At 48.4% G+C, this 27,285-nt stretch overlaps 1 protein-coding gene across 7 annotated transcripts; it reads left to right on the plus strand.

Annotated features, from left to right (window-relative positions):
- Window positions 1-155: 155 nt before the first annotated feature.
- Window positions 156-27,264, plus strand: IFRD2 (interferon related developmental regulator 2). Of its 7 annotated transcripts, none has more exons than XM_025271916.3 (12): window positions 181-512; window positions 24,345-24,464; window positions 24,547-24,631; window positions 24,730-24,854; window positions 24,940-25,097; window positions 25,248-25,298; window positions 25,394-25,569; window positions 25,663-25,768; window positions 26,093-26,230; window positions 26,310-26,465; window positions 26,544-26,639; window positions 26,761-27,264. In XM_025271916.3, exons 1-12 carry the CDS (start codon window positions 455-457, stop codon window positions 26,839-26,841), a joined length of 1,350 nt encoding a protein of 449 aa, XP_025127701.1. In that variant the 5' UTR covers window positions 181-454; the 3' UTR covers window positions 26,842-27,264. The 7 variants fall into 7 exon arrangements, with proteins under 7 accessions (XP_025127702.1, XP_044789653.1, XP_025127703.1 ...); XM_006053304.4 differs by having other exon boundaries at window positions 192-512; window positions 26,337-26,465; XM_025271919.3 differs by lacking the exon at window positions 181-512 and adding an exon at window positions 708-897 and having other exon boundaries at window positions 25,647-25,768.
- Window positions 27,265-27,285: the final 21 nt, after the last annotated feature.

The raw sequence follows: 27,285 nt of genomic DNA on the forward strand, positions 1-27,285 counted from the left end.
TGCGTGGTGGACAGCACAGTGCGGGCAGCTTCAGAGTTAATGACTACACGTGCTGGGGGGGAGGGCGCAGGGCATTGTGGGTGCATAGTTCAGCTAGAGCGTCGTAGGCTTATGGGCTCCCCAGGAGTAGACTACAATTCCCGAGGTGCTCTGCGCCCAGCGTGGCGCCGGTAATCTGCGCACGCAGCACCTTGGGAATAGAAGTTTCGGCCGCATGGATGCGGTCTGAGCCGAGTGGCTAGGGACTCGCCTTCCCGGCCACCCATTTAGCGGGGCGGGGCGCTTCGACCCATCTGGCAGGGCGGGGCGCCTCGCGAAGATGGTGGCGCGCGCAGCGTGTGGCTCCCGTCGTCTGCCTAGGTCTCAACTCAGCGCACCGGCCGGCGACTCGCTGGCCTGGAACCCCCCGCCGCCGGGTCCCTGACCCCCCGCCCTGTCGTGCCCGATTTGCGGCATGCCCCGCGCCCGAAAAGGCAGCGCGCCCCGCAGAGGCGGCCAGCGCCGCGGAGGAGGTAAGTTGGGGTGGGGTGGGTGGCGGGGCACGGGGAAACTGAGGAACGTCAAACTAGGGTCCTGAGTGGGTTCCCGTCAGTGACCCTTAGAGTTCTCGGGTACAGATCATACCTTGCCCAGTCTGGTGCCGCCACCTGCAAACTCCCCCCGTGACGGGCACGTGCCCCAGAAGTCAGCGGCCACGTGTGCGTCTAACTTGAGCGTGCTGCCTGCGTGCCCCCTCGCTCCGGCTCGCGCCTGGTCCGCACCTGCCGGCCTTGGTTGGTTTCTCATTGCCTCTCTACCCAAGCTGTCCGCTGTGATATGGACAAACTGGCCAGACGGAGCTGGAAGCCCGTCCGCTCTCCAAACCCTGATCCTTTGCCGAACTGGACTAGGAAATAGGTAGGCGACCTGGCTTATCCTGGAGTACTGAGAGATAGGGTGATGGGGAAACTGCAAAATTTGGGGCCTTGACTGACCGGCTCTAGAAGGCAGATGAGCGCCCTGGGGCCCGAGGCAGTCCTGAGAGTCGCTTATCAGGTCGACCAGGAGGTGCAGCATATGTCCTGGTACAGTAAACAAGTTTATGTTTACCCAGCAGAGATGGGATGCCTTTTAGGCATGGCTGACATCTGGCCACCATTTTAATGGGGCTTGGGTGAGGGTGTTACCGAACCACACTTGGATTCACTTGCCTGGGAGCTATAAAGCCAGTCTAGTGATGAAACCGCAGAAATGCCGGGCGCGGGGCTGGGGGTGGGTGCGGAGGCGGGGGTGAGGCTCTGAGGAGCTCTGGTTCTTTATGTCTCAGAGCACAGAGAATTCAGCAAGAGGTGAAAGTGATAAATAAAAAGTGACTTTTTAGAAAAGCGCACTTGAGAGGCCTTCAAGTGGGTGGGTAAGAAGGTGCTGCCCCAAGAACTTGGTGGGTATAGTTTTATAATCAAAGGAAGAGTGGGGACAGCAAGAAGACCACCTTCTTCCTCATTCTTGAGATGTCACACTTCCATCATCAGTTTCTTCTGCACATGGGGTAGGGGAGTTTTCTTGCTCCTACAAGGTCAAATCAGGACTGTCATGGTGCAATCAGTTCAGTTCAGTTCAGTCGTGTCCGACTCTTTGCTACCCCATGAATTGCAGCACGCCAGGCCTCCCTGTCCATCACCAACTCCCGGCGTTCACTCAAACTCAAGTCCATCAAGCCGGTGATGCCATCCAGCCATCTCATCCTCTGTCGTCCCCTTTTCCTCCTGCCCCCAATCCCTCCCAGCATCGGAGTCTTTTCCAATGAGTCAACTCTTCGCATGAGGTGGCCAAAGTACTGGAGTTGGCGCAATAGGAATGAGCAAAAAGGCAGTAACCATATACTGAAATATGATAAGTCATTTCAGGTTTTAGCATAATGTCACTCTTTCCTTAAATTGTTTCTTTTAGTGCACTCAGGGGAGCATGTCCTAGGAATCACTGGGCTGTATGTAGGTCTCCTACCATTAAAACAGTGGTTGTGTGGGGGCATGCCTCCTGCTTCTGTTTCATGATTTTATGATTAAGCAAACCTGCTCTTTTTCTTTTTTTTAAAGGTGCTTTCTTGAATGATGATTAACTTAAAGCAGTCTCCCATAGTTTTTTCTTACGCTCCCTTAGTGGGATTAAGTGTTTAATCACCTACTTTGTCTTTTTCAGTTCAGTTCAGTGGCTTAGTCGTGTCCGACTCTTTGCAACCCTATGAATTGCAGCACGCCAGGCCTCCCTGTCCATCACCAACTCCCGGAGTTCACCCAAACTCATGTCCATTGAGTCGGTGATGCCATCCAGCCATCTCATCCTCTGTCGTCCCCTTCTCCTCCTGCCCCCAATCCCTCCCAGCATCAGAGTCTTTTCCATTGAGTCAATTCTTGTCATGAGGTGGCCAAAGTATTGGAGTTTTCAGCTTTAGCATCACTCCTTCCAAAGAACACCCAGGACTGATCTCCTTTAGAATGAATTGGTTGGATCTCCTTGCAGTCCAAGGGACTCTCAAGAGTCTTCTCCAACACCACAGTTCAAAAGCATCAATTCTTCGGTGCTCAGCTTTCTTCACAGTCCAACTCTCACATCCATACATGACCACTGGAAAAACCATAGCCTTGACTAGACGGACCTTTGTTGGCTCTGCCCCTATCATTCCCTGCCTCCAGGTATTTATCCTTTATGCTTAAAGGGGGTTAAGGGCCAACAAACTTATCATTAACTGCTTTCTGCTGAGATAGGATGTAGGCCTCCCTGGGGAAAAAGTGTAAGCCCTGACTGAGTCTTCCTTCACTTTTGGGAGAACTGTAATGCTAACTCTGGTTGTGTGTGTGTTAGTCACTCAGTGATTTCCGACTAGCGAACCCATGGACTGTAGCCCACCAGGCTCCTCTGTCCATGGAATTCTCCAGAATACTGGAGTGGGTTGCCATTTCCTACTCCAGGGGATCTTCCCGAGCCAGTGATTGAACCAGGGTCTCCCGCATTGCAGGCAGACTCTTTACTGACTGAGTACTGTTCTCTTAGCCCTTGTGGGTGTTAAACATCAGAGAATGAGTTTATAGAAGATACAAATGAAAAGAATTAAAGCAATTGACATTAAAAGAGTTATTAAAAGAGATTGTAGCCACAGTTTTGGAGACCCAAACCATATTTTCCAAACAGTTTCCATATCTAGAGAGGGTTACTTGAAGCCTCACTTGTTTGCTTTTGGCTAGGCCCGGAACCTTACTATTTTATACTTCAGAGTCTTTTAGTTATAGATTTAGTCTTGTTATTTTAAACAAGTTTTTTGTTCACATCATTTAGTGATAAGGGTGGCTTCCTTGTCCTTCAAGAAACAGTTCAGTTCAGTCGCTCAGTCGTGTCCAACTCTTTGCGACCCCATGAATCGCAGCACGCCAGGCCTCCCTGTCCATCACCAACTCCCGGAGTTTACTCAGACTCAAGTCCATCGAGTCGGTGATGCCATCCAGCCATCTCATCCTCTGTCGTCCCCTTCTCCTCCTGCCCCCAATCCCTCCCAGCAGCAGAGTCTTTTCCAATGAGTCAACTCTTCACATGAGGTGGCCAAAGTACTGGAGTTTCAGCTTTACCATCGTTCCTTCCAAAGAATACCCAGAACTGATCTCCTTTAGAATGGACTGGTTGGATCTCCTTGCAGTACAAGGGACTCTCAAGGGTCTTCTCCAACACCACAGTTCAAAAGCATCAATTCTTCGGCACTCAACTTTCTTCACAGTCCAACTCTCACATCCATACATGACCACTGGAAAAACCATAGCCTTGACTAGACGGACCTTTGTTGGCAAAGTAATGTCTCTGCTTTTTAATATGCTATCTAGGTTGGTCATAATTTTCCTTCCAAGGAGTAAGTGTCTTTTAATTTCATGGCTGCAGTCACCATCTGCAGTGATTTTGGAGCCCAGAAAAATAAAGTCTGACACTGTTTCCACTGGTTCCCCATCTATTTCCCATGAAGTGGTGGGACCAGATGCCATGATCTTAGTTTTCTGAATGTTGAGCTTTAAGCCAACTTTTTCACTCTCCTCTTTCACTTTCATCAAGAGGTTTTTTAGTTCTTCTTCTCTTTCTGCCATAAGGGTGGTGTCATCTGCATATCTGAGGTTATTGATATTTCTCCCGGCAATCTTGATTCCAGCTTGTGCTTCTTCCGGCCCAGCGTTTCTCATGATGTTCTCTGCGTATAAGTTAAATAAGCAGAGTGACAGAGTGGTCCCTAATTTAGTTAATAAGTCCCATCTATTAAAAGGAGAGGACAATTAGGCACAAACAGAAAGGAATGTAGAAATGACTGGCCACTGATGTTGCACAAAAGGGGTTGCAGGAAAGTGTACCCGTGTCTACTGATACTCCCACTACATATTTCTTATGATTGTTAAGGCTTTCAGTCTAGGTTAAGACTGAGAGGGTTGCCCTGGTGCTTATGAGAGATTTTATCAAGTGGCTCACCACATCAATGACCACCTGAAGCTTGAGGTTCACCACTAGTTATGTAGGTGGTATCTCTGTCTATAGCCACTTTTGGTCTTGGGCTCCCTCAGCCTTTTGATTATAAAACCATCAAAAGCTTATGGGTCTCTGTCCCATTCTGGCATCTGGGGCTTTCCCTCTGCAAACCTCTGATTGTTCTCAAAGTGGATCGAGCACCTTCTTTCCTGCAGTGCCCCCTTTGTCCCCCTAGGGTACACTGGTTTTGTCTGGGTGCCCATGAGCCTTATGGTTTACCACGGCCAGTTTGACCTGGAAAAGCCAGCCTCGCCTTCAGTGGTTTTTCAATGGACAAAGCCACTGCCAGCATTTGGGTCTTTTGTATATTTCTTTGGGTGCCTTTTGTCTCTCAGTTTATATTCCTATGATTGAAAACTGAATAAACCAGCTGGAGCAAGTCACTTCTAGGGGTCTGAGGACTGGGAGTTGCGTTTCGAATCCTGTGCTGATGTCTGGGGTGGAATGGGCTATGAGATGCATAGCCTGAAGGGCCTGTGCCTGGAGGAGGGAGGGAGCCATATTCATATACTTGTTATTTATTTATCTGGTTCTGCCTGGTCTTAGTTGCGACACTTGGAATCTTTAGTTGCAGCATGCAAACTCTTAGTTGTGGCATTTGGGATCTAGTTCCCTGATCAGGGATTGAATTCACATTCCCTTCATTGGAAGTGCAGAGTCCTGACTGCTTGGCCACCAAGGGAGCCTCTGTCTGTAGGCTTTTTCGTGATGGGCCTTCTGACTGGTGTGAGCTGGTACCTTGTTGTAGTTGTCATTTACATTTGTCTAAAAAGTAGTGACGTTGAGCATCCTTTCATGTGCTTTTTAGTCATTAGTATGTCTTCTTTAGAGAAATGTCTATTTAGATATTCTGATTTTTTTTTTTTTAAACATAAAACTGTATGAGCTGTTTGTATATTGTGGAGATTAATCCCTTCTCGGTCCCTTTGTTTGCAAGTATTTCCTCCTATTCTGTGGGTTGTCTTTTTGTTTTGTTTATGGTTTCCTTTGCTGTGCAGAAGGCTTTAAGTTTATTTAGGTCTCATTTCTTAATTTTGAAAATTTTCATTATTCTAGGAGGTGGATCAAAGAAGATACTGCTGTGATTTACGTTAAGGAGTGTTTGCCCTCTGTTTTCCTCTAGGAGTTTTATAGAGTCTGGCCTTACATTTAGGTCTTTAATCCATTTTGAGTTTATTTTTGTGTATGGTGTTAGTGACTGAAGGTCGTGTCCGACTCTGCGACCCCATGGATATACAGTCCGTGGAGTCCTCCAGGCCAGAATACTGGAGTGGGTAACCATTCCTTTCTCCAAGGGGTCTTCCCAACCCAGGGATCAAACCCAGGTCTCCTGCATTGCAGGCAGATTATTTACCAGCTGAGCTACCAGGGAAGCCTCTATGGTGTTAGAGGATGTTCTCATTTCATTCTTCTACACTGTAACGGTCCAGTTTTCCCAGCACACCACTTACTGAAGAGACTGCCTTTTCTCCATTGTATATTCTTGCTTCCTTTGTCATAGATTACTTGACCGTAGACGCATGGGTTTATTTCTGGGTCCACTGATCTGTATTTCTGGTTTTGTGCCAGTACCCTACTGTTCTGATTACTATAGCTGTGTAGTTTAGTCTGAAGGCAGGGTGCCTGGTTCCTCCAGCTCTGTTTTTCTTCTCAGGATTGCTTGGCTATTTGAGGTCTTCTGTGTTTCTATACAAATCTAAACATTTGTTGTGGTGGTGGTTCTAGTTTTGTAAGAAATGCCATTGGTAATTTGATAGGGATTGCACTGAATCCGTAGATTGCATTGGGTAGTAGAGTCATGTTTTGACAATACTAACGCTTCCAGTCCAAGAGCATGGTGTATCTTTCCATCTGTTTGTGTCATCCACAATTCTTTCATCAGTATTTTCAGAGTATAATTTTTTATCTCCTTAGGTAGGCTTATTCCTAGGTGTTTTACTCTTTTTGATGTGATGGTAAATGGGGATTATTTCCTTGATTTCTTTCTTTAAAAAAAAATCTATTTGGCTGCACCGCGTCTTAGTTATGGCACATGAGATCTTTGATCTCTGTTGTGGCAAGCAGAATCTTTTCATTGCAGCGTGTGGAATCTAGTTCCCTAAACAGGGATTGAACCCAGGCCCCCTGCATTGGGAGTGTGGAGTCCTAGCCACTGAAGGCAGGGAAGTTCCCTGTTTTCCTTGATTTCTCTTTCTGATTTCTTGTTGTTAGTGTATAGGAATTCAAGTGATTTCTATATTAATTTTGCATCCAGCAAATGTGCCACGTTCATTGGTGAGCTCTAGTAGTTTTCTGATCGCATCTTTAGGATTTTCTGTGTACGGTATCACGTCATCTGCAGACAATGACAGTTTTTCTTCCTTTCCAATTTGGATTCATTTTCTTTCTTTCTTTTCTCTGACTGTCATATTAGGACTTTGAAAACTATGTTGAATAAAAGTGGCAAGAGTAAACATCCTTCTTTCTAATCTTAGAGGAAATGTTTTCAGCTTTTCACCATTGAGAATGATGCTAGCTATGGGTTTGTCATGTATGGCCTCTATTAGGTTGAAGTAAGGTCCCTCTGTGCCCACTTTCTGGAGAGTTTTTATCATAAATGGAAATTGAATTTTGTCAAAAGCTTTTCCTTCATCAATTGAGATGATTATATGGTTTTTATTCTTCAGTTTGTTAATGTGGTGTATCACACTGATTGATTTGAATATATTGAAGAATCTTTGCATCCCTAGGATAAATCCCACTTGATCCTGGTGCATGAGCCTTTTAATGTATTGTTGGTTTCAGTCTGCTAGTATTTTGTTGAGGATTTTTGCATCTGTGTTCATCAGTGGTATTGACCTGTATTTGTATGTGTCTATTTTGGTATTAGGGTGATGGTGGCCTTGTAGAATGAGTTCGGGAGTGTTCCGTCATCTGGAATTTGGGGCGATATTTTCAGAAATATGAGTGTTAACTCTTCTCTACATGTCTGGAAAAAGTCACCTATGGAGCCGCCTGGTCCTGCACTTTTGTCTGTTGGAAGTTTTCTCATCACAGTGTCACTTTCATTACTTGTGATTGGTCTGTTCATATTTTATATTTCTTCCTGGTTCAGTCTTGAAAGGTATACATTTCTAAGACTTCGTACATTTCTCTTTTTAAATTAAAACTTTTTAAAGTGTTTGTTTATTTAGGGTTGCACCCTATGACTTGCAGGATCTTAATTCCCTGACCAGGGATTGAACTTGGGCCCCTGGCAGTGGAAGTGCGGAGTCATAGCCACTAGACCGCCAGGGAATGCCCAGAATTTGTCTGTTTCTTTTAGGTTGTCCATTTTATTGGCATAAAGTTGTTTGTAGTAGTCTCTTATGACCCTTTGTATTGGTATCTCTGTGGTGTCCATTCTAACTTCTTTTTCATCTCTGATTTAATTTTTTTATTGTTATTTGTTTATTGGCTGTGCTGCATGGGCTTGTCTCTGTCTGCAGTGCACAGCCTTCTCACTGCAGCGGCTTCTCTGGTTGCTGAGCACTGGCCCTAGGGCGTGCTGGCTTCAGTATCTGTGGTGCAAGAGCTCAGCAGCTGGAGGTCGCCTGCTCCAGAGCACAGACTCAGTAGTTGTGGTACACGGACTCAGTTGCTCCCCCACACGTGGGATCTTTCCGGATCGAACCTGTGTCTCCTGCATTGGCAGGTGGATTCTTTACCACTGAGCCACCAGGGAAGCCCACTAATTTTATTGATTTGAGCCCACTCTCTTTCTTTTTCTTGATGAGTCCAGCTAAAGGTTTATCAATATTGTGTATCTTTTCAAAGAACAAGCTTTTACTTTCATTGATCTTTTTTATGATTTTCTTTGTCTCTATTTCATTCATTCCTGTTCTTATGTTTATAATTTCTTTTACTAACTTTGGATTTTGTCTTTCTTCTCTGGTTGCTTTAGGTATAAGGTTATCTTGCTTCTTTGATATTTTGTCTTGTTTCCTGAGGTAACATTGCATCCCTGTACATTTGCCTTTTGGAACTGCTTTTGTGGCATCCCATAGCTCTTGGATCTGGTGTTTTCTTTGCCATTTCTCTCTTAGTTCAGTTCAGTTGCGTCCATCTCTTTTCTACCCCATGGACTGCAGCACGCCAGGCCTCCCTGTCCTTCACCATCTCCTGGAGATTGCTCAAACTCACGTCCATTGAGTCAGTGATGTCATCCAACTATCTCATCCTCTGTCATCCCCCTCTCCTCCTGCCTTCAGTCTTTCCCAGCATCAGGGTCTTTTCAAATGAATAGGTTCTTTTCAAATGAATAGGTTCTTTGCATCAGGTAGCCAAAGTATTGGGGCTTCAGCTTCAGCATCAGTCCTTCCAATGAATATTCAGGACTGATTTCCTTTAGGATGGACTGGTTTGATCTTACAGTCCAAGGGACTCTCAAGAGTCTTCTCCAAGACCACAGTTCAAAAGCATTTCTCTCTAGGTATGTTTTTTCAATTCCTTGTTGATTTTTTTCAGTGATCCACTGAATGTATATATTCTTATTTGAATTTTTTCCCATATAGGTTTTGAAAGAGTGTTGACTAGAGTTACGTGTGCTGTCCATCACGTCCTTGTTGATAATCTGTTTTACATACATTGGTGTATATGTGTTCATCCCAACCTGCAAATTTATCCTTCCCTCCCATCCCTCCCTTTAGTAATCAGGAATTTCTTTTCTTTTATATATATATATATATATATATATATATATATATATATTTTTTTTTTTTTTTTTTTTTTTTTTTTTTGGCTATGGCCTGCAGGTTCTGGTATCTCAGTTCCATGATCAGGGATCCAATCTAAGACCTTGGCAGTGAAACCTGAGTCCTAACCCTATACTGCAGGGGAATTTACCATAAATTTCTTTTCTAAGTCTGTGGGACTGTTTCTGTCTTGTAAATTAGTTCATTTGTGTCAGTTTTTAGATTCTGCATATAAGCAATATCATAGGATGTTTTTGGATCTCTACTGATTTTCTTGAATCACTGTAGTCGTCTCTAGGTCCTTGTTGCTGAAAACTGCATTATTTCATTCTTATTTTTTTGCCTGATATACCATTGTATATATGTACCATATCTTCTTTATTCATCTATCAAGAGACCTTTTGGAGACTTCTGTGTCCTGGCTGTTGTAAAGAGTGCTGCAATGAATGTTGGGGTGTATATATGTTTAGGAATTATGGTTTTCTGAGGATATCCACTGGGAAAAGCATTTCCAAATCCTATGGTTGGTGTATTTTTCATTTTTTCAGGAATCTCCCTCCTCTTTTCCCAATTGGCTGTGCCCCTTTACATTCCTCCAACAGTGTAGGAGGGTTCCCATTTCTCTACACAGTACTTAGTGTTCGTAGACTTCTGGAGGATGGCCATTCTGCCTGGTGGGAGGTTATACCTTGTGGTCCTTTTGATTTGCATTTCTCTACTAATAAGCTATGCTGAGCAAGTTTTCACGTGTTGTGTTTTTTTTTTTAAACAGCGAGAGTAAAATATTCGTCTGTAAATTGACTTCATGAAAGTCCACGCCTCTGAACTCTTTTCTGAGTGCCTCCACAGGGATATCTCTTATGGGCAAGTGCCACTTACAGTGCCCCAGCCCTTGTGATTATTAAGTGTCCAGAAAGTGAAAGGCACTCAGTCGTGTCCGACTCTTTGCGACCCCATGGACTATATAGTCCATGGAATTCTCCAGGCCAGAATACTGGAGTGCGTAGCCTACAGTATTCTCCAGTATTTCCCTTCTCCAGGGGATCTTCCCAATCCAGGGAGTGAACCCAGGTCTCCGACATTGCGGGCAGATTCTTTGCCAGTTGAGCCATCAGGGAAGCCCAAGAATACTGGAGTGGGTAGCCTATCCCTTCTCCAGTGGATCTTCCTGACGCCGGAATCGAACCGGGGTCTCCTGCATTGCAGGCGGATTCTTTACCAACTGAGCTATCAGGTAAGCCCCTAGTGTCCAGAAACAAGGGTTTTAAAGCTGTAGTTCTGAGAAATGGCCACAAGACGGAAAGTTTTTTTTGTGCCCAACACTGGGTTTTCTGGCCGCCAGAGCCTTAGCAAAGAGTCCTGTTCTTGGCTTATAACTGAGAGTGGAATGTGCCAGATCAAACAACCAAGGGCTTGTGGCTCCTTTCTTGTTCCCCCTTAGCCTTCACACCCCCAGACAAATAACCAACTCTTGTAACACGGCAGCGCCCAGGGTGCGGTCATAGAGGACAGGGTTGACTCGAAGGAAGTAGGCTGGAGGTGGGCACCTCAGCACCAGGAGACCTGCGCACAAAGTGACTGTTCATAGCTCTTGCAGTCCAGAGGGTGCCCCACCCTTCCATTGCCCTACTTTGGGTTTTGCTGCTGGAGGAACCCCCTGGATGTGGACAGCGTGATCCCATTCAGAGGGGATCAGACACCGCAAATCCAAGAGGGGTTCCTGTGCAGGCACGTGCTCCCTGGCTCCCTCAGCCCCAGGACTGCTCTGGCGCCCAGGGAGTTAACACCAGCCTAGGCCCCCCTGGTCTGAAGGGAATACAGTAGGCATTTCTGTTCCTCTTTTTAATTGGGGTTTTATTTTATGTTGGAGTACAGTTGATTTGCAATGATGTGCTTGTTCTAGGTGGACAGCACCTAAGTTGTGTTTGTTTTTTAGGTGTGCAGTTTCAGGTATACTGTGATTCAGTTCTACATATACGTATACCTATTCTTTCTTGGATTATTTTCCCGTAGAAGTTCCTGGGCTCCACAGTAAGGCATTGTTGATCACATTTTGTGTATATGTTTTATGTTTATGTTTATCTTAACCTCCAAATTTCTCTCCCCTACCCCACCTGATTCTTTTGGTAAACGTATATTTGTTTGCCAAGTCCTTGAGTCTGTTTCTTTGTTTTTAAATTGGTTCATTTGTGTCAGTTTTTAGTGTCCACCTATAGGAGATATCCTATGATGTTTTTGTTCCTTGTCTCCATTACACTTGTTGGTATGATCACCTCTACCTCCAGCTGTGTTGTTGCCAGTGGCATTATTTCATTCTTTTTTATGCCTGAGGACTGTTGCATTGTCTGTATGGACACCATGTTTATTTCTTCATTCACCTGTTGATGGATGTTGAGCAGGCTTCTGTGTTCTTGCTGCTGCAAATAGAGTTATTGTTGTGGTGCATGTGTGTTTAGGAATTATGATTTCTGAGGACAGAGGAACGCCTGGGAGGGGCATGTTGGAATTCTGTGGTTGGTCTGTTTTGTTGTATTTTCAGGAATTTTCCTGCTGCTCTCCATGTTGGCTGTGCTCCTCCTGACGGTGGAGGCATGTTCTCTTATTTCCATGCCATGTTCAGTATTTACTGTTTGGAGACTTTGGGAGGATGGCCACATTCCCTGGTGGGAGGTGATACATTGTGGTCCTTTTGCATATCTCAAATAGTGGTGCTCAGCAAGTTTTCATGTGGTTTTCTTTTTTTTTTTTTTTATTAAAAAATTTGTTAATTTTTAGCACCAAAAAAATTTTGTATTGGGAAATAGCCAATTAATGGGGCTTCCCTGGTAGCTCAGCTGGTAAAGAATCCGCCTGCAATGCAGGATACCTCAGTTCGATTCCTAGGTCGGGAAGATCCACTGGAGAAGGGATAGGCTACACTCCAGTATTCTGGCCTAGAGAATTTCATGGACTGTGCAGGCCATGGGGTTGCAAAGGGTTGGACACAACTGAGCGACTTGGCCTTTCGCTTATAGCCGATTAGCAATGTTGTGGTAGTTTCAGGTGAACAGTGAAGGGACTCAGGCGTAAATGTATCCATTCTCCCCCAGATCCCCTCGCATCCAGGCTGGCACATAACACTGAGCATAGTTCTCTGTGCTATACAGTAAGTCTGCCACTGTCTCCACTGTCTCCCCATCTATTTGCCATGAAGTGATGGGATCAGATGCCATGATCTTAGTTTTCTGAATGTTGAGCTTTAAGCCAACTTTTTCACTCTCTTCTTTCACTTTCCTCAAGAGGCTTTTGAGTTCCTCTTCACTTTCTGCCATAAGGGTGGTGTCATCTGCATATCTGAGGTTATTGATATTTCTCCCGGCAATCTTGATTCCAGCTTGTGCTTCTTCCGGCCCAGCGTTTCTCATGATGTACTCTGTGTATAAGTTAAATAAGCAGGGTGACAATATACAGCCTTGACGTACTAGACGGCTGTTCAAGCTGAAACTCCAGTACTTTGGCCACCTGATGCAAAGAACTGACTCATTGGAAAAGACCCTGATGTTGGGAAAGATTGAAGAAGGGAGGAGAAGGGGACGACAGAAAATGAGATGGCATAACTGATTCAATGGACATGAGTTTGAGTAAACTCTGGGACTTGGTGATAGACAGGGAGGCCTGGTGTGCTGCGATTCATGGGGTCTCAAAGAGTCAGGCACTGAACTGAGCAACTGAGCTGAACTGATGTATTGACTTGTCATTTTCTGTCACTCCCAGCATTCTCATTTATTCTTCTCCCCACCCCAATTGTTCCTATGCTAAATTTAAGAATTTTTTTAGTCCTCCTTCTGTATCATTAGTACACTAGTTCTGTTGTATCATGTTTCAATTCCACCTCTAAGGGATATCAATGGTATGTGTTTTTCTCTGAGTTTCGCTCAGTTGGACTGAGTGACTGAACTGAACTGAGCTTTCATCACATTAGAGAAAGCTGTTTTCCTGGGTGGTCCATTTGAGTGGAAGGTGCCCGACAGTTTGTGATTCATTCCCTCTTCCCTGTTGCCCTTCAGGCTCTGCTCTCCCCATCCCTACCGGGAGACACATCTCAAGACGTGCAGTAGTGTTGAGCTGAGGGTGCTGCTGTTTGGAGGTGGGGCGACCCAAAGGAATCAATGCTTAAGTGGTTCCCCAGGAGCAGGAGCCATGGACACCAGGAGACTTCTCAAAGATCTTACTATTTAGTGACTGCAGCATCCTTCCGGTGCACCAGGCTAGCCTTAGTTGATAGAGGGCCAGGCCGCCTTACAAGGCTGTGGTCACATCCACAGGGCTGTCGGAAGTACAGGTGTTGGGGGGCTCGTTTGCCTGCACAGGCTCTTCCGCTCTCTCAGGTTTACCCAGGCCAGCTTGGGACCGAGGCCTGTTTAGGCCTTGTGGGTGTGACATCAGCGCAAGTGGCCCGGACCTCCTGGAACGGAGTAGGCAGTCCAGATTTGTTTTCTGTAATTTCCATTTTGTATTGTAATATAGTTGATCCACAGTGTTGTTCTGCTGTTCTACATCAACCTGATTTAGTTAAATATATAATGGTACCTATATTTTCTCCGCTCGTTTACCCACAGAGGATATTACAGTGTGGTGAGCAGAGTCTCTTGTGGTATTTCATACATCCTTGGTGATTTTGTGTTTTTTGCGTGTATATACACACACACATATACACACACTATTTGTGCTTTCCTGTCAATCCCACCATTCCCATTTTTTCCCTCCACTCCCCATCTAGTCCGTTTAGTAAATTAAGTTCTTTTTTTGGTCTCCCTCCTGTATTGTTAGAACACTAGTTGGGGTGTTCAGTGTTCCGAGGCCCCGTCTGTGGGATGAATGGTACGTGTTTTTCCCTGTCTGACTTGGAGTACTTGGCGCAGTCCTCTCCTGATGGGTCTCAGCCACAAATGACGGCTTCATCCTGTTTTCCTGCTGACTCCTCGTTCATGGTATGTTTGGTGCATGTCTTTTTCTTTCGCTAATTAATGAATGTACTTCCCGGTGGTTTCAATGGCTGTGCTGTTTTGGATATTGGAGCAAATACCATTTGAATGCATGTGTCTTTTCAAAGGATGGTTTTCTCCAAGTGTACTCCCCGGAGCGCGATCTCCAGAGCTCGTGGCAGCACTGTCTCATTGTGGAAGGGACTTGCGTAGCGTTCTGCAGAGCGGCCGCTGTCGCCTTATGTCTGCACTAACCGTGTAGTAGTGTTCCCTTTTGTGCCCAGCCTCTCTCGAATGCTTTGTTGTAGCCCTTTTGATAACTGGTGTTAGGGTTTACCGATTTGTCATGTCGATTTGCATTTTTCTAATCATTGAAGATGCTGAACACCTGACCATTAGACTTTGGTGTGTGTGTGTAAAGAAAGAATGTAATAAAATTTAGCTCTTGCAGGTGGTTTCCTGAGTGAGCCCGGTTTTCAAGTCGATTTTCTTGACCTACCAGAGGATATTGCTTGAGGGCAGGTGCCATTCACAGCTCTACAAACCTATGTTAAGTGCCCTGAAACTCTTTTTGAAAGATGCTGTTACTAGTCGTGGCCACAAGGTGGCAGCCCTTCCTCTCCCCTGTGTTTGGGGCAATCTGATCCTTTATGAGCGAAAGCGGTTTCCTGGGTGGTCTGTTAGAATGGAACTTGCCATGAGAAATAGCCATTAGCTTGTGATTCAATACCTCTTCCTTCTTGCTGTTCAGGGTCCTCCCTCTCCTCCCACCCTGGAGACAAATTTCAAGCCCTTCATGAGGTTTATTGAGAGTTCTGTGGTTTTAGGTGGGGCAACCAAAAGGAAGCCTGCGCTAAGTGGGTTCCCCAGGCCCAGGAGCTGTGGAGACCGAGACTTTTGAGAGCTCTTACTACCCAGTAGCTCCAGCATCGCTTCAGGTGTACTAGGCTAGCCTTATCTCTTCGAGGGTCAGCTTGCATAACCAGGTTGTGGTCCCAGCTAGAGGGTAGCAGGAAGTACAGGTGCAAGGTGGCACTTATTTGGAGGCACAAACCCTTAGCTCTAAGATTCACCCCAGGCCACCCTGGGACCCACGCCAGTTCAGGCTTCACTATTCTGACCTGGCCCAGGTGACACTGGCCTCGTGCGATAGAATAGGTAGGCCCCACTCTATTTTTTTTAAATATCCTCTCCATATTCTATTGCATTATAGGTGATATACAGTGTTCTTTTTCATTTCTGCAGCGACCTGATTCAGTTACAGATACACTTCTACCTGTTCTTTCTTGGGTGCTTTACCCATGTGGATTATTACAGAGTGTTGAGTGCCTTGTGCTGTCTCATATGTCCTTGCTTGTTAAATATATCTATATTTATATGTATGGGGTGTGTATTTGACAGAAAACCACAATCTCAACGTCCTATTCTCCTCTCTAACTTTTACCTTTGGTAAATCTAAGTTCCTTTTTAGTATCTCATCTGTTTTACTTTTTAGTACCTCAGTTGTATCAGTGTTTAGATAGCACTTGTAAGCGTTATAAGCAGTGTTTTTCTTTGACTTTGTCTATTAGGTGTGATCGTGTCTTGCTGGGTCCAAGTGCCCAGAGATGGCATGATTTCATTCTGTTTACTGGCTGAGCACCAGTCCATGGAGTGGTGGTTGCAGCCTTTTTTTCCTTTTATCTGTGGTCCGACATTCCCATGGTTTTGGTTGGTCTTCTATTCTGGGTTATGGCACAAGGACGGTTGGGTTTCACGTGTCTTTTCGAGGATGGTGTTCTCTGGGTAGGCCCAGGACTGGGATTCCCAGAGCTTGTGGTAGCATTGCTTTTTGGGTTTTAAAGAGCCTTTATAGTTTTCCTACAGAGTGGCAATTTCCGGTTTATATTTGAACCAGTAGGTAGGGCTCTCTGTGTGTCTTTTCTAGCGTTTGTTTGTGTAGTGACTTTTTGATGACTTGTGTGATGGGTTACTTCGTTGTCACTTTAATTTGCATTTATTAATCATTAGAGATGCTGAGCATCTTTTCAGTTGATTTTTGTTTAAAAAAAAAAAGTGTAAAATTTAGCTCTTGCCATTGATTTAACTGCTCTGAAGTGCTGGTTTTAAAGTTCCTGTTCCAAGAAGTGGCCACAAGGCGGGTAGCACCTTCTCCTGCCCCAGTCTGTTAAATCGGGCAAGCCCAACCTTCATGGCTCTTAGAGAAAGCTGTTTTCCTGGGTTGTCAGTTTGAGTGGGAAGTGTCCAAAGAAACAGCCAAGAGTCTGTGACTCATCACCGCTTCCCTCTTGCCCTTCAGGCTCCTGCTGTCTGCTTCTACCTGACAGACAAACCCCAGGTTCTGCAAAAGTGCTGTGCTGTGCTAAGGATGCTGTGGTTTGGAGGTGGGGTGACTCAAAGGAAGCAGTCTTGAATTGGAATCCCGAGCAACAGGAGCTGTGGTACCCAGAAACTTTTCACAGCCCTTCCTGCCCAGCGGCTGCAGCATCCTTTGGAGGCACTAAGATTGCCTTAGCTGATCGAGGGCCAGCCTGCATCCCGAAGTTGTGGTCCCAGCCTGTCGGGACAAGGCACTACATGGGAAGTGGGGTCTTCCTGTCTCCCATCCTGTTCAGCTCCTTCAGCCCCACCCCAGTGCAGCCTTGGGATGAAGCCTCAGGCTCCAAGGATGTGACAGCAGACCAGGTTGCAAAGGCCTGAGGAGAATAGAATGAGCACTCTGTCCTTTCATTTTCAAGCTTTATTGCACTGTGTGTGAGATACAGTGTTGTGTTTGAGCTCTGTAGCCACTTGATTCTGCTGAACAGATTCCTGTAAGGATTCTTTTTCAGATCCTTAACTCAGGTAGGTTATTACAGGGTGCTTGAGGTGCTGTGTAGTGGTTGGAGTCCACTCTAAGGAAGTAGTCTGGAGATAACCACCTCACAACTAGGAGACCTGCCGACAAGGTGAGAATTTAGAGGGTTCAAGCCTAGAAAGCAAGAAATAAGAGAGAGAGAAAGAAACTAGGAGAACAGAGACAGCAAAAGGATGAGAGAGAAAGAAAGGAATGGCAAAAGAGACATCGTGAGAGGAAGCCATCAGGAAGGGAGAACAAGAAAGGAAGCAAGAAAGGTAGAGAAAGAGAATACAGGAGAGAGAAAAGAAAAGGGAGAAGAAGAGAGGAAGGAAGAATGATAGAGAGGTGGAGAAAGGAATATAGAGAAGGAGAAAGTGAGACAGAGAAACAGACTAGAGGAAGGAAGGAGGGAATCAAGAAAGGAAGGATTGCAGAAAGGGAAATAGAGACAGAGGAATCAAGGAAGATACAGGGGAGAGAGGAAGGAAGAAAAGGGAATAAAGAATCAGAGGAGAGAAAGGGAGGAAAGAGAAAAGGGGAAATGAGGGACTGAGAGCGTAAGAGACGGAGAAAGAAAGGAAGCAAGGAAGACAGAGGAGGGAAGTGGAGTGAGACACAAAGAGGACAGAGAGGAAGAGCGAAATGGAGAGACAGACAAAAGGGAAGGCAGGCGAGAGAGAAAGCGAGGAAGGAAGGGAGAGAGAATGAGTTAAAGCGAAAGGAATAGAAAGGAATGGAGGAAGGGTAGAAAGAATGAGAGGAATCAAGAAAGGAAGGGAGAGAGAAGGAAAGACTGAAAGAAAATCAGAAGAAAGGAAGGTAAAGAAAGAGGGAAAGAGAAAGAGGAAGGGAAGAGGGGAAGGAAGGTGGGGAAAAAAGGGTAGGAAAAAGAAAGAGTTAATGAAGAGAAAAGGAGAGAGAAATAGAGGAAAAAAGAGGATAGAAAAAATAAGTGAGATGAAGGAAGACAGGGAAGGAGACAGAGGGAAAAAAGAGCGTGAAAGACTAAGAGAAGGAAAGTAACGGAGAGAGACAGAGAAAGACTGAAAGAACGAAGGAATCAAGGGAGAAAGAAAGATAAATAGGAAGAGAGAGACCAGAGGTGAAGAATGAAAAGGCAAGAGAGAAGAAAAACGGGAGATGAGGGAGTGAGAGTGTGAGAGAGGAAGGAAGCAAGCTAGAGACAGAAGGGGAGTTAGAAAGAAGGGTGGAAATCAACAGAGGAGAGAGAGAGAGAGAATCGTAAATGTTGAGAGGGAGCAAGGAGGAGAGAAAGGGAGGGAGAGTGAGGGAAAGAGATGAGGGAACGAGAGTTAAAGTGAAAGAGGAAGTGAAAGAGAGAGGCTAGAGAGATGGAGAGGAAGGGAGGACGAAAGACAGAGAAATGGAACCAGAGAGGGGAAGGATGAGAGAGACCAAAAGACCCACAGCCAGGAAGGGAGGGAAACAGAGAGAAAGGGGGAAGGAAGGGCAGAAAATCAGAGGAAGGAGGGAAATTAGAGAAAGAGCTAAAGGGCAAAGGTGAGAGAGAAAGGAGGAAAAAAGAATCAGGAATAGAGTAATAGAGAGGAGCAATGGAAGGAAGAGAGAATGAGTGAGGAAGGGGAGACAAGAGGATAAAAAAAAGAAAGATGAAGGGACGCATCAAGGAAGAAAGGAAGGAGGGGAGAGAGAACAAAAAAGAGAGAAAGAGTGGGAGGAAGGAAGTAAAAAGGGAGTGAGACAGCAAGAGGAAGAGAGAAAGAAGGGTAGAGAGAAGAGAAAGAGAAAAAGAGAAATACATGGAAAGATTGAAAACAGAAAGAGGGAAAGAGAAAAAGGACCAAAGGGAGAGCGAAAGAGAGAGAGAGAAGGAAAGAAGTAGGAAAGAGAGGAACAATAAAGAGAAATGACAGAAGGAAGGAATCAGGAAGAAAGAGAAAGAGGGGAGGAGAGAGTAAGAAGGATAGAAGGGAGAAAGATGAGAGAAAATTGTAGAGGGAGAAAAATAATGGGGAGTGAGGAAGAAAAGAAGAGAAAGGGTAGAAAGAATGGAAGAGAGAGACAGGGAAATTGAAGGAAAGAGAGAGAGGGAAACAATTAGAGTGAGACAAAAAGAGAAAGAGAATCAGGAAGGAAGCGAGAGAGAGAGTGGAGAGGAAGGAAGAAACAGAATAACTGAGACAAGGAGAAAGACGAAGAAGGAAGGAAGATAGGAAGAGGCAGAAAATTCCTAGGAATGAAAGAAAGAGGATCAAAGGAAGGCAGAAAGGAAGAATTAAAGAAATACAGGGGAAGGGGGAGGGAGGAAGAAGGAAGACAGCAAAAGAGAAGAGCAGAAAGAAAGGGTGAGAGAAAAAGCAAGAGACAGACAGAGGAAGGAAGGAAGGAATCAGGGAATGCAGGAAGATAGAAAAAGAGATACAGAGCGAAAGTGAGATAGGGAGGAAGGAGGAAAGAGAGATGAAGAGAGAGGAAGGAATAGTGGAAAAGAAAGAGTGGAAGAGAAATAAAGGAGAAAAGGAAGAAAAAGAAGGAAGGGAGAGAGAGAAGGAAAGAAAGAAATGGGGAAGGAACAGACAAAAAGAAACAGGAAGCAAGGAAGGGAGAGGGAGGGAGGGAGAAAAAGAACAGGAAAGAGAAATGGAAAGAAAGAAAAGGCATCAGAGAAAGAGTGAGAGAGGAAGGAAGGAAGAGAAGAGGAGGATGAAATCAAAGAAGGAAGGAATCAAGAAAGGAAGACAGAGAAGGAAGAAAGAGTCAGAGGAGGTGAGACAGGAAAGAGAGAAGGAAGAGACAGAATCAGAGATAGAAAGGGAGAGGGAGGAGGGGAGAAAAAGTTAGAGAAAGAGGGTAAAGGGAAAGAAATGAAAGAAAGAGAAGGGTAGCAAGAAAGGAGGGGGGAGAGCAAAAGTGAGAAAGGCAAGGAGAGAAAAGAGAGAGAGAGACAGTAGGAAGGAAGGAGAAAGATAATCAGAGGAAGAGAGGGAGGAAGCAAACTAGAGAGAGACAAACAGAACGTGAGTTAGAGAAAGAAGGGTGGAAATCAACAAAGGAGAAGAGAGTGACAGAGAATCGAGAGATGGAGAGAAGAAGGGAGAATGAAAGAGGGAAACAGGAAGGAAAAGGGAAACAGAAAAGAGGATAGAGTGAGGGAAAGAGAACTAGAGAAAGTGTGAAAAAGAGGAGGGAAGAAAGAATCAGAAGAGAAAGAGGAGAGGGAGGAAGAAATTTAGAGAGAGAGCACAGGAAGAGAGGAAGAGACAGGAGAGAAGGAATGAGAGCAAGAGAAATGAAAAGTCAGAGAAAGCAAAAGAAAATCACAGGAAGAAAGAGAAAGAGCTAAAGAGCGAAAAGGAGAGAGGAACGGAGGAGGAAAGAGAAATAGAGTCATGGAGTGAGGGAAGGAAGAGGAACAATGGAAGGCAGAGAGAGAGAAAGAGAAAAGGAATGAAGGGAGAGAGACGAGAGAGCGAGAAAGAAGGTCAGGAAGAATAAGGAGAGAGACACAGGGACTGAAAGAGGGAGAGAATGAGGAAGGAAACAGAAACAAGGAGACACAGAGAAGCCAATGGAGAGAAAGGAAGGGAGGAAGAGAGGAAGAAAGAAAGGGAGAGACAAAGAGAAACAGATAAAGACTGAAATTGAAAGAGTGAGAGAAGGGCTGAGGAGGAAAGAGAGACAGAAAGGAGTTAGAGAGTGAGACAGGAGAGGAAGGAAAGAGAGAAAGGCAGAGAGAAGTAGAGAAAAGAGAGAATCAAGGGAAGGAAGGGAGAGAGAGACGGAGAGAAACTGAAAGGGAGAGAGACAAAGGAAGAAACTGACAGGAAGAGGTGAGGAAGGGAGAGACAGAAACTAGGATCAAAGGAAGGCGGGAAGGAAGGGAAAAAGCGAGGGAGGGGGAGAGAGGACAGAAAGAAGGGGTGAGAGAAAAAGGAAGAAAGATAAACAGAAAGGAAAGAATCAAGGAAGGAAGGTAGAGGAGGGAGAAAGGAAGCTAGAGACAGACAGAGAGATGGAGGAAGGAGCAAAGAGCAAGATGAGAGAAAGCGGAATGAAGGGAAGAAAAGGAAGGGAGAAGGAAAGAAATAGGGGAAGGAAGATAGAGACAAAAAGAGGAACCAAGGGGGGAGAGAGAGAAAGAGAGGGGAAGGGAGAGAGAAGATAGAAAAAAAGGGAGCGAAAGAGAGACAAAGGATGATAGAAAGGTGGAAGGAGAGAGGAGGGAAGGGAAGAGAGAGCAGGAAGAAAGAAATGGAAGGAAAAAGCATTAGAGAAAGAGTGGAAGAAACAGAATCAGAAAGAGGAACAAGAGAAAGAGGAAGGGACAGAGAGGAATGATGAAATCAAGGAAGGGAGGAGTCAAGTGAGAGGAGGGGAGATAAACAGGGAGAGAGACATGGTGAGAGAGGAGGAGAGAGAGGAAGAGACAGAATCAGAGACAGGGGAAAGGGAAAGAGAAGAAGGAATCAAGAAAGGGAGGGAAGGAGAAAACGAGACAGAGAAGGAAATAGAAAACGATAAAGTGAAAGAGTTATGTACGAGAGAAAAACAGAGACAGACGGTAAAGGGAAAGAAATCAAAGTAAGGGGAATAAAGAGCAGGGAACAGAGAAGTAGAGAAGGAAGGAGGAAAGAAAAAGACGGTAGAGAGAAAGAAGAGGAGGGAAAGAGCCAGAGTGATAAAGAAATGGAGAGAAGGGATGGAGAGAGAATGATAGAACAAAAAGAGGAGAGAGAGAGAGAGAAAAAGACAAGAGGAAGGAAGGCATCAAGGAAGGGACAATGAGAGAGATACATATAGAGAGAGGACAGAAAGAGTGAAAGATCAAAACAGAAAGACAGGAAGGAAGAGGGGGAAACAGAAGTAGAGAAAGACAAGAGTAGAGAGAAGGAAGGAAGAGGGAAAGAGGAAGAGATAGTGGGAAAGAAAGAGAAAGAAACAAAGCAAAGCACAGTGAAAGGGGGGAGAACAGGAGAGAGAAGGGAAGAAAGGGGAAGGAAGACAGACAAAAAGAACGGGAGGAAGCAAGGGAGAGAGACAAAAAAGGGAGAGAAAGAGACAAAGGACAATGGAAAGGCAGAAAAGAGAGGGAAGGAGAGAGGAAGGAAGGAAGGAAGAGCAGGAAAGAAAGAAACAGAAGGAAACAAAAAGCATTACAGAAAGAGGGAAAGAAATACAGAAAGAGAATCAGAGATAGAGGAGGAGGGGGAGGGAGGGAGAAGAGGAGGAAGAGGAAGGGGAGAGGAAGACACAGAAGCAAGGGAGGGAGGGAGGAAGAGATGTAGAGAAGGAAATAAAGAATCAGAGACAGATGAAGGAAGTGAGTTAAGGACAGACAGAAAGGGTAGAGGGAAAGAGAAGGGAGGGAATCTGAGGGAGAGAAAAAGAAGGGACAGAAAAGAGAGGGGAAGGGAGAGAGGAAGGGAGAAGACAGGGAAGACGGCAACAGGAAGGGAGAGAGAAAGGGAATCAGAGGAGGGGAAAGGGAAGGAATCAAGAAAGGGAGAACAAGAGAGCGGGAAAACACAGAGAAAGAGAAAGGAAGATAGAGAAGGAAGAGAAAGGGTCAAAGAAAGAGGCGAAGAAAGAGAGAGTGAGGGAATGAGAGAGTGGAGAGAAAGGAAGGAGGAGGAAGAGAGAACAACAGAGTGATGAGAGGTGGGGGTTAGCAGAGAGACTGACCCATACTCCAGGCGTGATGGCGCGCAGGCGTCTCAGTCTGGAGGCAAGGCTGTCCGGGCAAGGAAGCTGCTCCGGGTGGCTGGTCCCCACGCACCTTTTTCTTCCTTCTCTCCCTCTCCCCTCCTCTCTCCCCTGTTCTCTTTCCTTCCATTTTGGCTGAATTTTCACTTTATTTTGGTGTGTATTTGATTTACTGTGATGGTTTTTTAGGTGTACAGCAACATGACTTAGTTATACATACATACTACATACATCAGTGTGTGTATGTACAGTATCTATATATCCTGACACACATACAGACTCTGACCCCAGTGCTGAGGAGGAGTCCCTGTGCTCTACATTAGGCCTTGGTGATTATGTTCCTTACACTACTGTGTATATGTCAGCTTTGTGGGCAGGTGGCGCTAGCGGTAAAGAACCATCTGCCAGTGCAGGAAATATGAGAGACATGGGTTTGATCCCTGGATCGGGAAGATGCCCTGGAGAGGGGCATGGCAAACACTCCAGTATTCTTGCCTGGAGAATCCCATGGACAGAGGAGTGAGCTACAGTCCACAGGGTCACAAGAGTTAGATGCGCCTAAAGCAACTTAGCATGCACAGATGTCAGTCCTAACCTCCTGATTCATCCCAGATGCGCCGCTCAACAGCCATGCGAACCTCCCCTCTCTGCGGGCCCAGCCTCCTCTGAGGATGCCTGAAGACAGGCTGTCTCCACCCCACCGTGTCCTGGGCCCTGGTCTGACCTCTGCAGCCCCATCTTCCGCCACACACACCCCCGAACCATGGAGGGTCAGCCTGGTGACCAGCATCTGTCTGGGTCTCTGGCTGCAGCTGTTGCCCTTACACACGGATGTCCAGCTCTGCTGCTGACACGCACATTCTCTGTTCCCCTTTTTCAAGGGCTCCAGAAGCCAGGGGCCACTTGGCACTCTGTACATCCCAGGGTCCAGAAGAGCCTGTGTGTCCATCCACTCTGGGCCAAAGGCCTGGTGTGGCCCAGGGGACCTCAGAAGAGCGTGTGCTTGAGGCCTGGGGCACTCACCCACACCCACTAGGAGCTGGATCTCGGCCCCCAGTGCTGGTGGGTGAGCCGAAACGAGTCACTGGTGTACTTACTGTCTGAATTGCTGGCCCCAGAGAGGTGCCTTTCACCTCTTTCGCAGACGGAGAAAGTGAGCCTTTGACGACTAAGGCCCCTGACCTGGTTACCCCTGTTAAGCTGTGCACCAGGGATGTGGATCTTGGGTCTGTCAGACTCGGTAATCTAAGGCCCTGGCCTTTGGGGGCGTCATCTGGGCCGGTGATCCAGCTCCCCCGGAATCTGCCTGGATGTGTCCCTCCAGGCCAAGGTGGGGTCTGGGCAGCCCCTTCTGCCTTGGCCCAGCTCATGTCTCCTCCTAAAAGCACACTCGAGCCTCAGGAGGCCCTGCCCACCAAGCCTGCCAGGTTGTCCAAAGTGGGGCCTGGAGCCTGCCCACCGCAGGCAGCCTTCCTGGCTCGGGGTCTCAGGCATCAGCCAGCCTTGAGGAGGGCAGCATCCTGTCCCGCGGGGTCGTGAGGCTGGCGAGGTAACCCCCGCCATCACGCCTCCACCAGGGCAGACTGAGCACCCCTGTCCTGCCCTCACCAGGTGCCCGGAGCGGTACCCAGGCTGACTCAGGCTCCAGTGAGGACGAGGCAGCCAGCGAGGCCCGCAGTACCACCAGCGAGTGTGCCAGCCAGCTGAGCGCTGCCGCCGAGGAGGGCCTGGGTGAGAGAGGACGGGGTGCAGCGGGGACCCCACGGGGTGCCGGGGGTAGGGCCGGAAGGGGCATGACGAGCTGGCCTTGCAGGGGGGGATGCCGTGGAAGAGCAGGGTCAGCAGGAGGACCTTGAGGAGAAGGTGAAGGAGTATGTGGACTGCCTCACAGACAAGAGGTACCCCGACCTCCAGCCAGCCCCGGCCCGCGCCCCTGCTCAGCCCACGCCAGGTGCCAGGGCGGGCTGGCCCACAAAACCCCTTCTCTGTCCCCCAGTGCCAAGACCCGGCAGGGTGCTCTCGAGAGCCTGCGCCTGGCCCTCGCAGCCCGTCTGCTCCCTGACTTCTTGCTGGAGCGCCGCCTCACCCTGGCCGACGCCTTGGAAAAGTGCCTCAAGAAAGGTTGGGCCCCAGGGTGCAGGGGGCGGCCCTGAACAGGCTGGGTGCTGGCCCTCGCTGCCTGGACTGACCACAGGCCTTCCTGCAGGCAAGGGCGAGGAGCAGGCCCTGGCCGCAGCCGTGCTGGGCCTGCTGTGCGTGCAGCTGGGCCCTGGCCCCAAGGGCGAAGAGTTCTTCCACAGCCTGCAGCCGCTGCTCGTCTCTGTGCTCAGCGACAGTGCGGCCAGCCCTGCTGCCCGGCTCCACGTAAGTGTCCTCAGCCCGGGCCACCCCTCCTTCACCTCATCCCCCCCTGCCTCCAGGCTCCCCCCCCCTACTCTGAGGGTGAGCCCCGCCCGTGGTGGGGAGCCCGGGCCTGCCTCTGACCATGACCAGGCTTTACCCTCCTCCCAACAGTGCGCATCTGCTCTCGGCTTGGGCTGCTACGTGGCTGCCGCGGACATCGAGGTGAGTGACCTAGAGGCCCCGGTGGGAGAGCCCCCCAGGCCCAGGCTCTGCCCCTGAGACCCTCCCCTGCCTCCTTGTGCGCCTCCACCCACCAGGACCTGGTCTCCTGCCTCACCTGCTTGGAAGGTGTTTTCAGCCGGTCCTGCAGCGGGCGGGGCTCCAGCCCGGTGGTCCCCGCCAGCCTGCAGGGCCTTCTCTGCGCTGCCCTGCAGGCTTGGGCGCTGCTCCTCACCATCTGCCCCAGCACGCACATCGGCCCCATCCTGGACAGGTAGGGGCGCTGCGCCCCCGCCCTGGGGGCAGGAGGGCCAGGGTGAAGAGGCCCCCTGACCCACACACATGGCTCAGCCTGCCCCTTCCCCAGGCAGCTGCCCCGGCTGCCCCAGCTCTTGTCCAGTGAGAGTGTGAACCTGCGGATGGCTGCCGGCGAGACCATCGCCTTGCTCTTTGAGCTCGCCCGGGACCTTGAGGTGTGAGCGCCAGGGGCGTGCTTGGGAGGGTGCCTGCTGACGCCTCCTGCCCGTCTGGGGCGGGGTGCAGGGGCCGCCCCAGAGAGCAAGGCAGCCAGAGGTCACCTCAGAGGGGACGCGGCCCCCACACTCAGATGCCAGGTGCTCTGAGGGGCCCCCTGACCGGGGTGTCTGGCACAGACAGGGGCCAAGGAAGAGGGATTGGGGGTCAGGCAGAGGAGAACACGACTCCCTCGGGGAAAGGCAAGGTTGGGGCGACCCCACCGGGCTCATAGCCAGCGGCGCTCAGGCCCGGCCCCCGTGTCCTCCCCGGCTCCGCTGCAGGAGGACTTTGTTTACGAGGACACGGAGGCCCTCTGCAGCGAGCTGCGCACTCTGGCCACCGACAGCAACAAGTACCGGGCCAAGGCCGACCGCCGGCGCCAGCGCTCCACCTTCCGGGCGGTGCTGCACTTCGTTGAGGTGCGTGCGCAGAGGGGCATGGCCCCGCGCGGGTGCAGCCCCCCACCCTACCCCTCGACCCCCAGGCACAGCCGCCCAGCCCAGTCCTGGCCCCTCTCACCTGCAGGGCGGCGAGTGTGAGGAGGAGACCATCCGCTTCGGCCTCGAGGTGCTCTACGTGGACAGCTGGGCTCGGCGCCGGGTCTACGCTGCCTTCAAGGATGCGCTGGGTTCTGGGATGCACCACCACCTTCAGGTGGGCGGGCAGACGGGGAGGGGGCATCCTTGGGGTGGTGCCACGCGGACCCGAGCTCACGGCCTTCTCGGCCCCCAGAACAACGAGCTGCTCCGGGACATCTTCGGCCTGGGTCCGGTGCTGGTGCTGGATGCCGCCGCCCTGAAGGCCTGCAAGATCTCCCGTTTCGAGAAGGTTCGCCCCCTTTCTCTCCACCTCCACTGCTTTGGCCTGGCGAGCTCGCGGGGGCTGGAGGAGGGGCCGGGCCGCCGCCTGCCCCTCTCACGCCGCCCTCACTCTCTGCCCCCTCCCCCAGCACCTGTACAACGCGGCGGCCTTCAGAGCCAGGACCAAGGCACGCAGCCGCGTGCGGGACAAGCGGGCCGACGTCCTGTAAGCAGGCTGACGTCCTGTAAGCAGGCTGTCCGCGTCTTCGCCTGTTTTTTGTTTTTTGTTTTTTAACAGAAGACCGTACAACACCTGGTCCCTGCCAGGACTTGTCGCTTTTATTTTTTTAATGACAAAACCAAAGAGAGATACGGGGCTGGGCTGGGCTGACTGGCGGTCACTTGGGACAACCCCCGCCCCCCGCAGCCTCTTCCCCGTCCCAGGGCCATGGGGCAGGCTGAAGGCCGCGCCTTCCTCAGGCCTGTGCCCCTGGAATGAGTCACTTCCTGTGTGTGGTAAGGGGGTGGAGGGGGGATGGTGGTGTCTGGACAAACGCCACTGCACCACAGTGGGAAGGTGATGCTACCTGGAGTGGGTTTTGTGCTGGTTTTTAAAGATGATTAGAGATAATTAAACAGAACGTGCAGCCTTCCGTGGCCCTGGCTGTTTCTTC

Source organism: Bubalus bubalis, chromosome 21, assembly GCF_019923935.1.
Source record: "Bubalus bubalis isolate 160015118507 breed Murrah chromosome 21, NDDB_SH_1, whole genome shotgun sequence".
In the NCBI taxonomy this organism is placed as follows: Eukaryota; Metazoa; Chordata; class Mammalia; order Artiodactyla; family Bovidae; genus Bubalus; species Bubalus bubalis.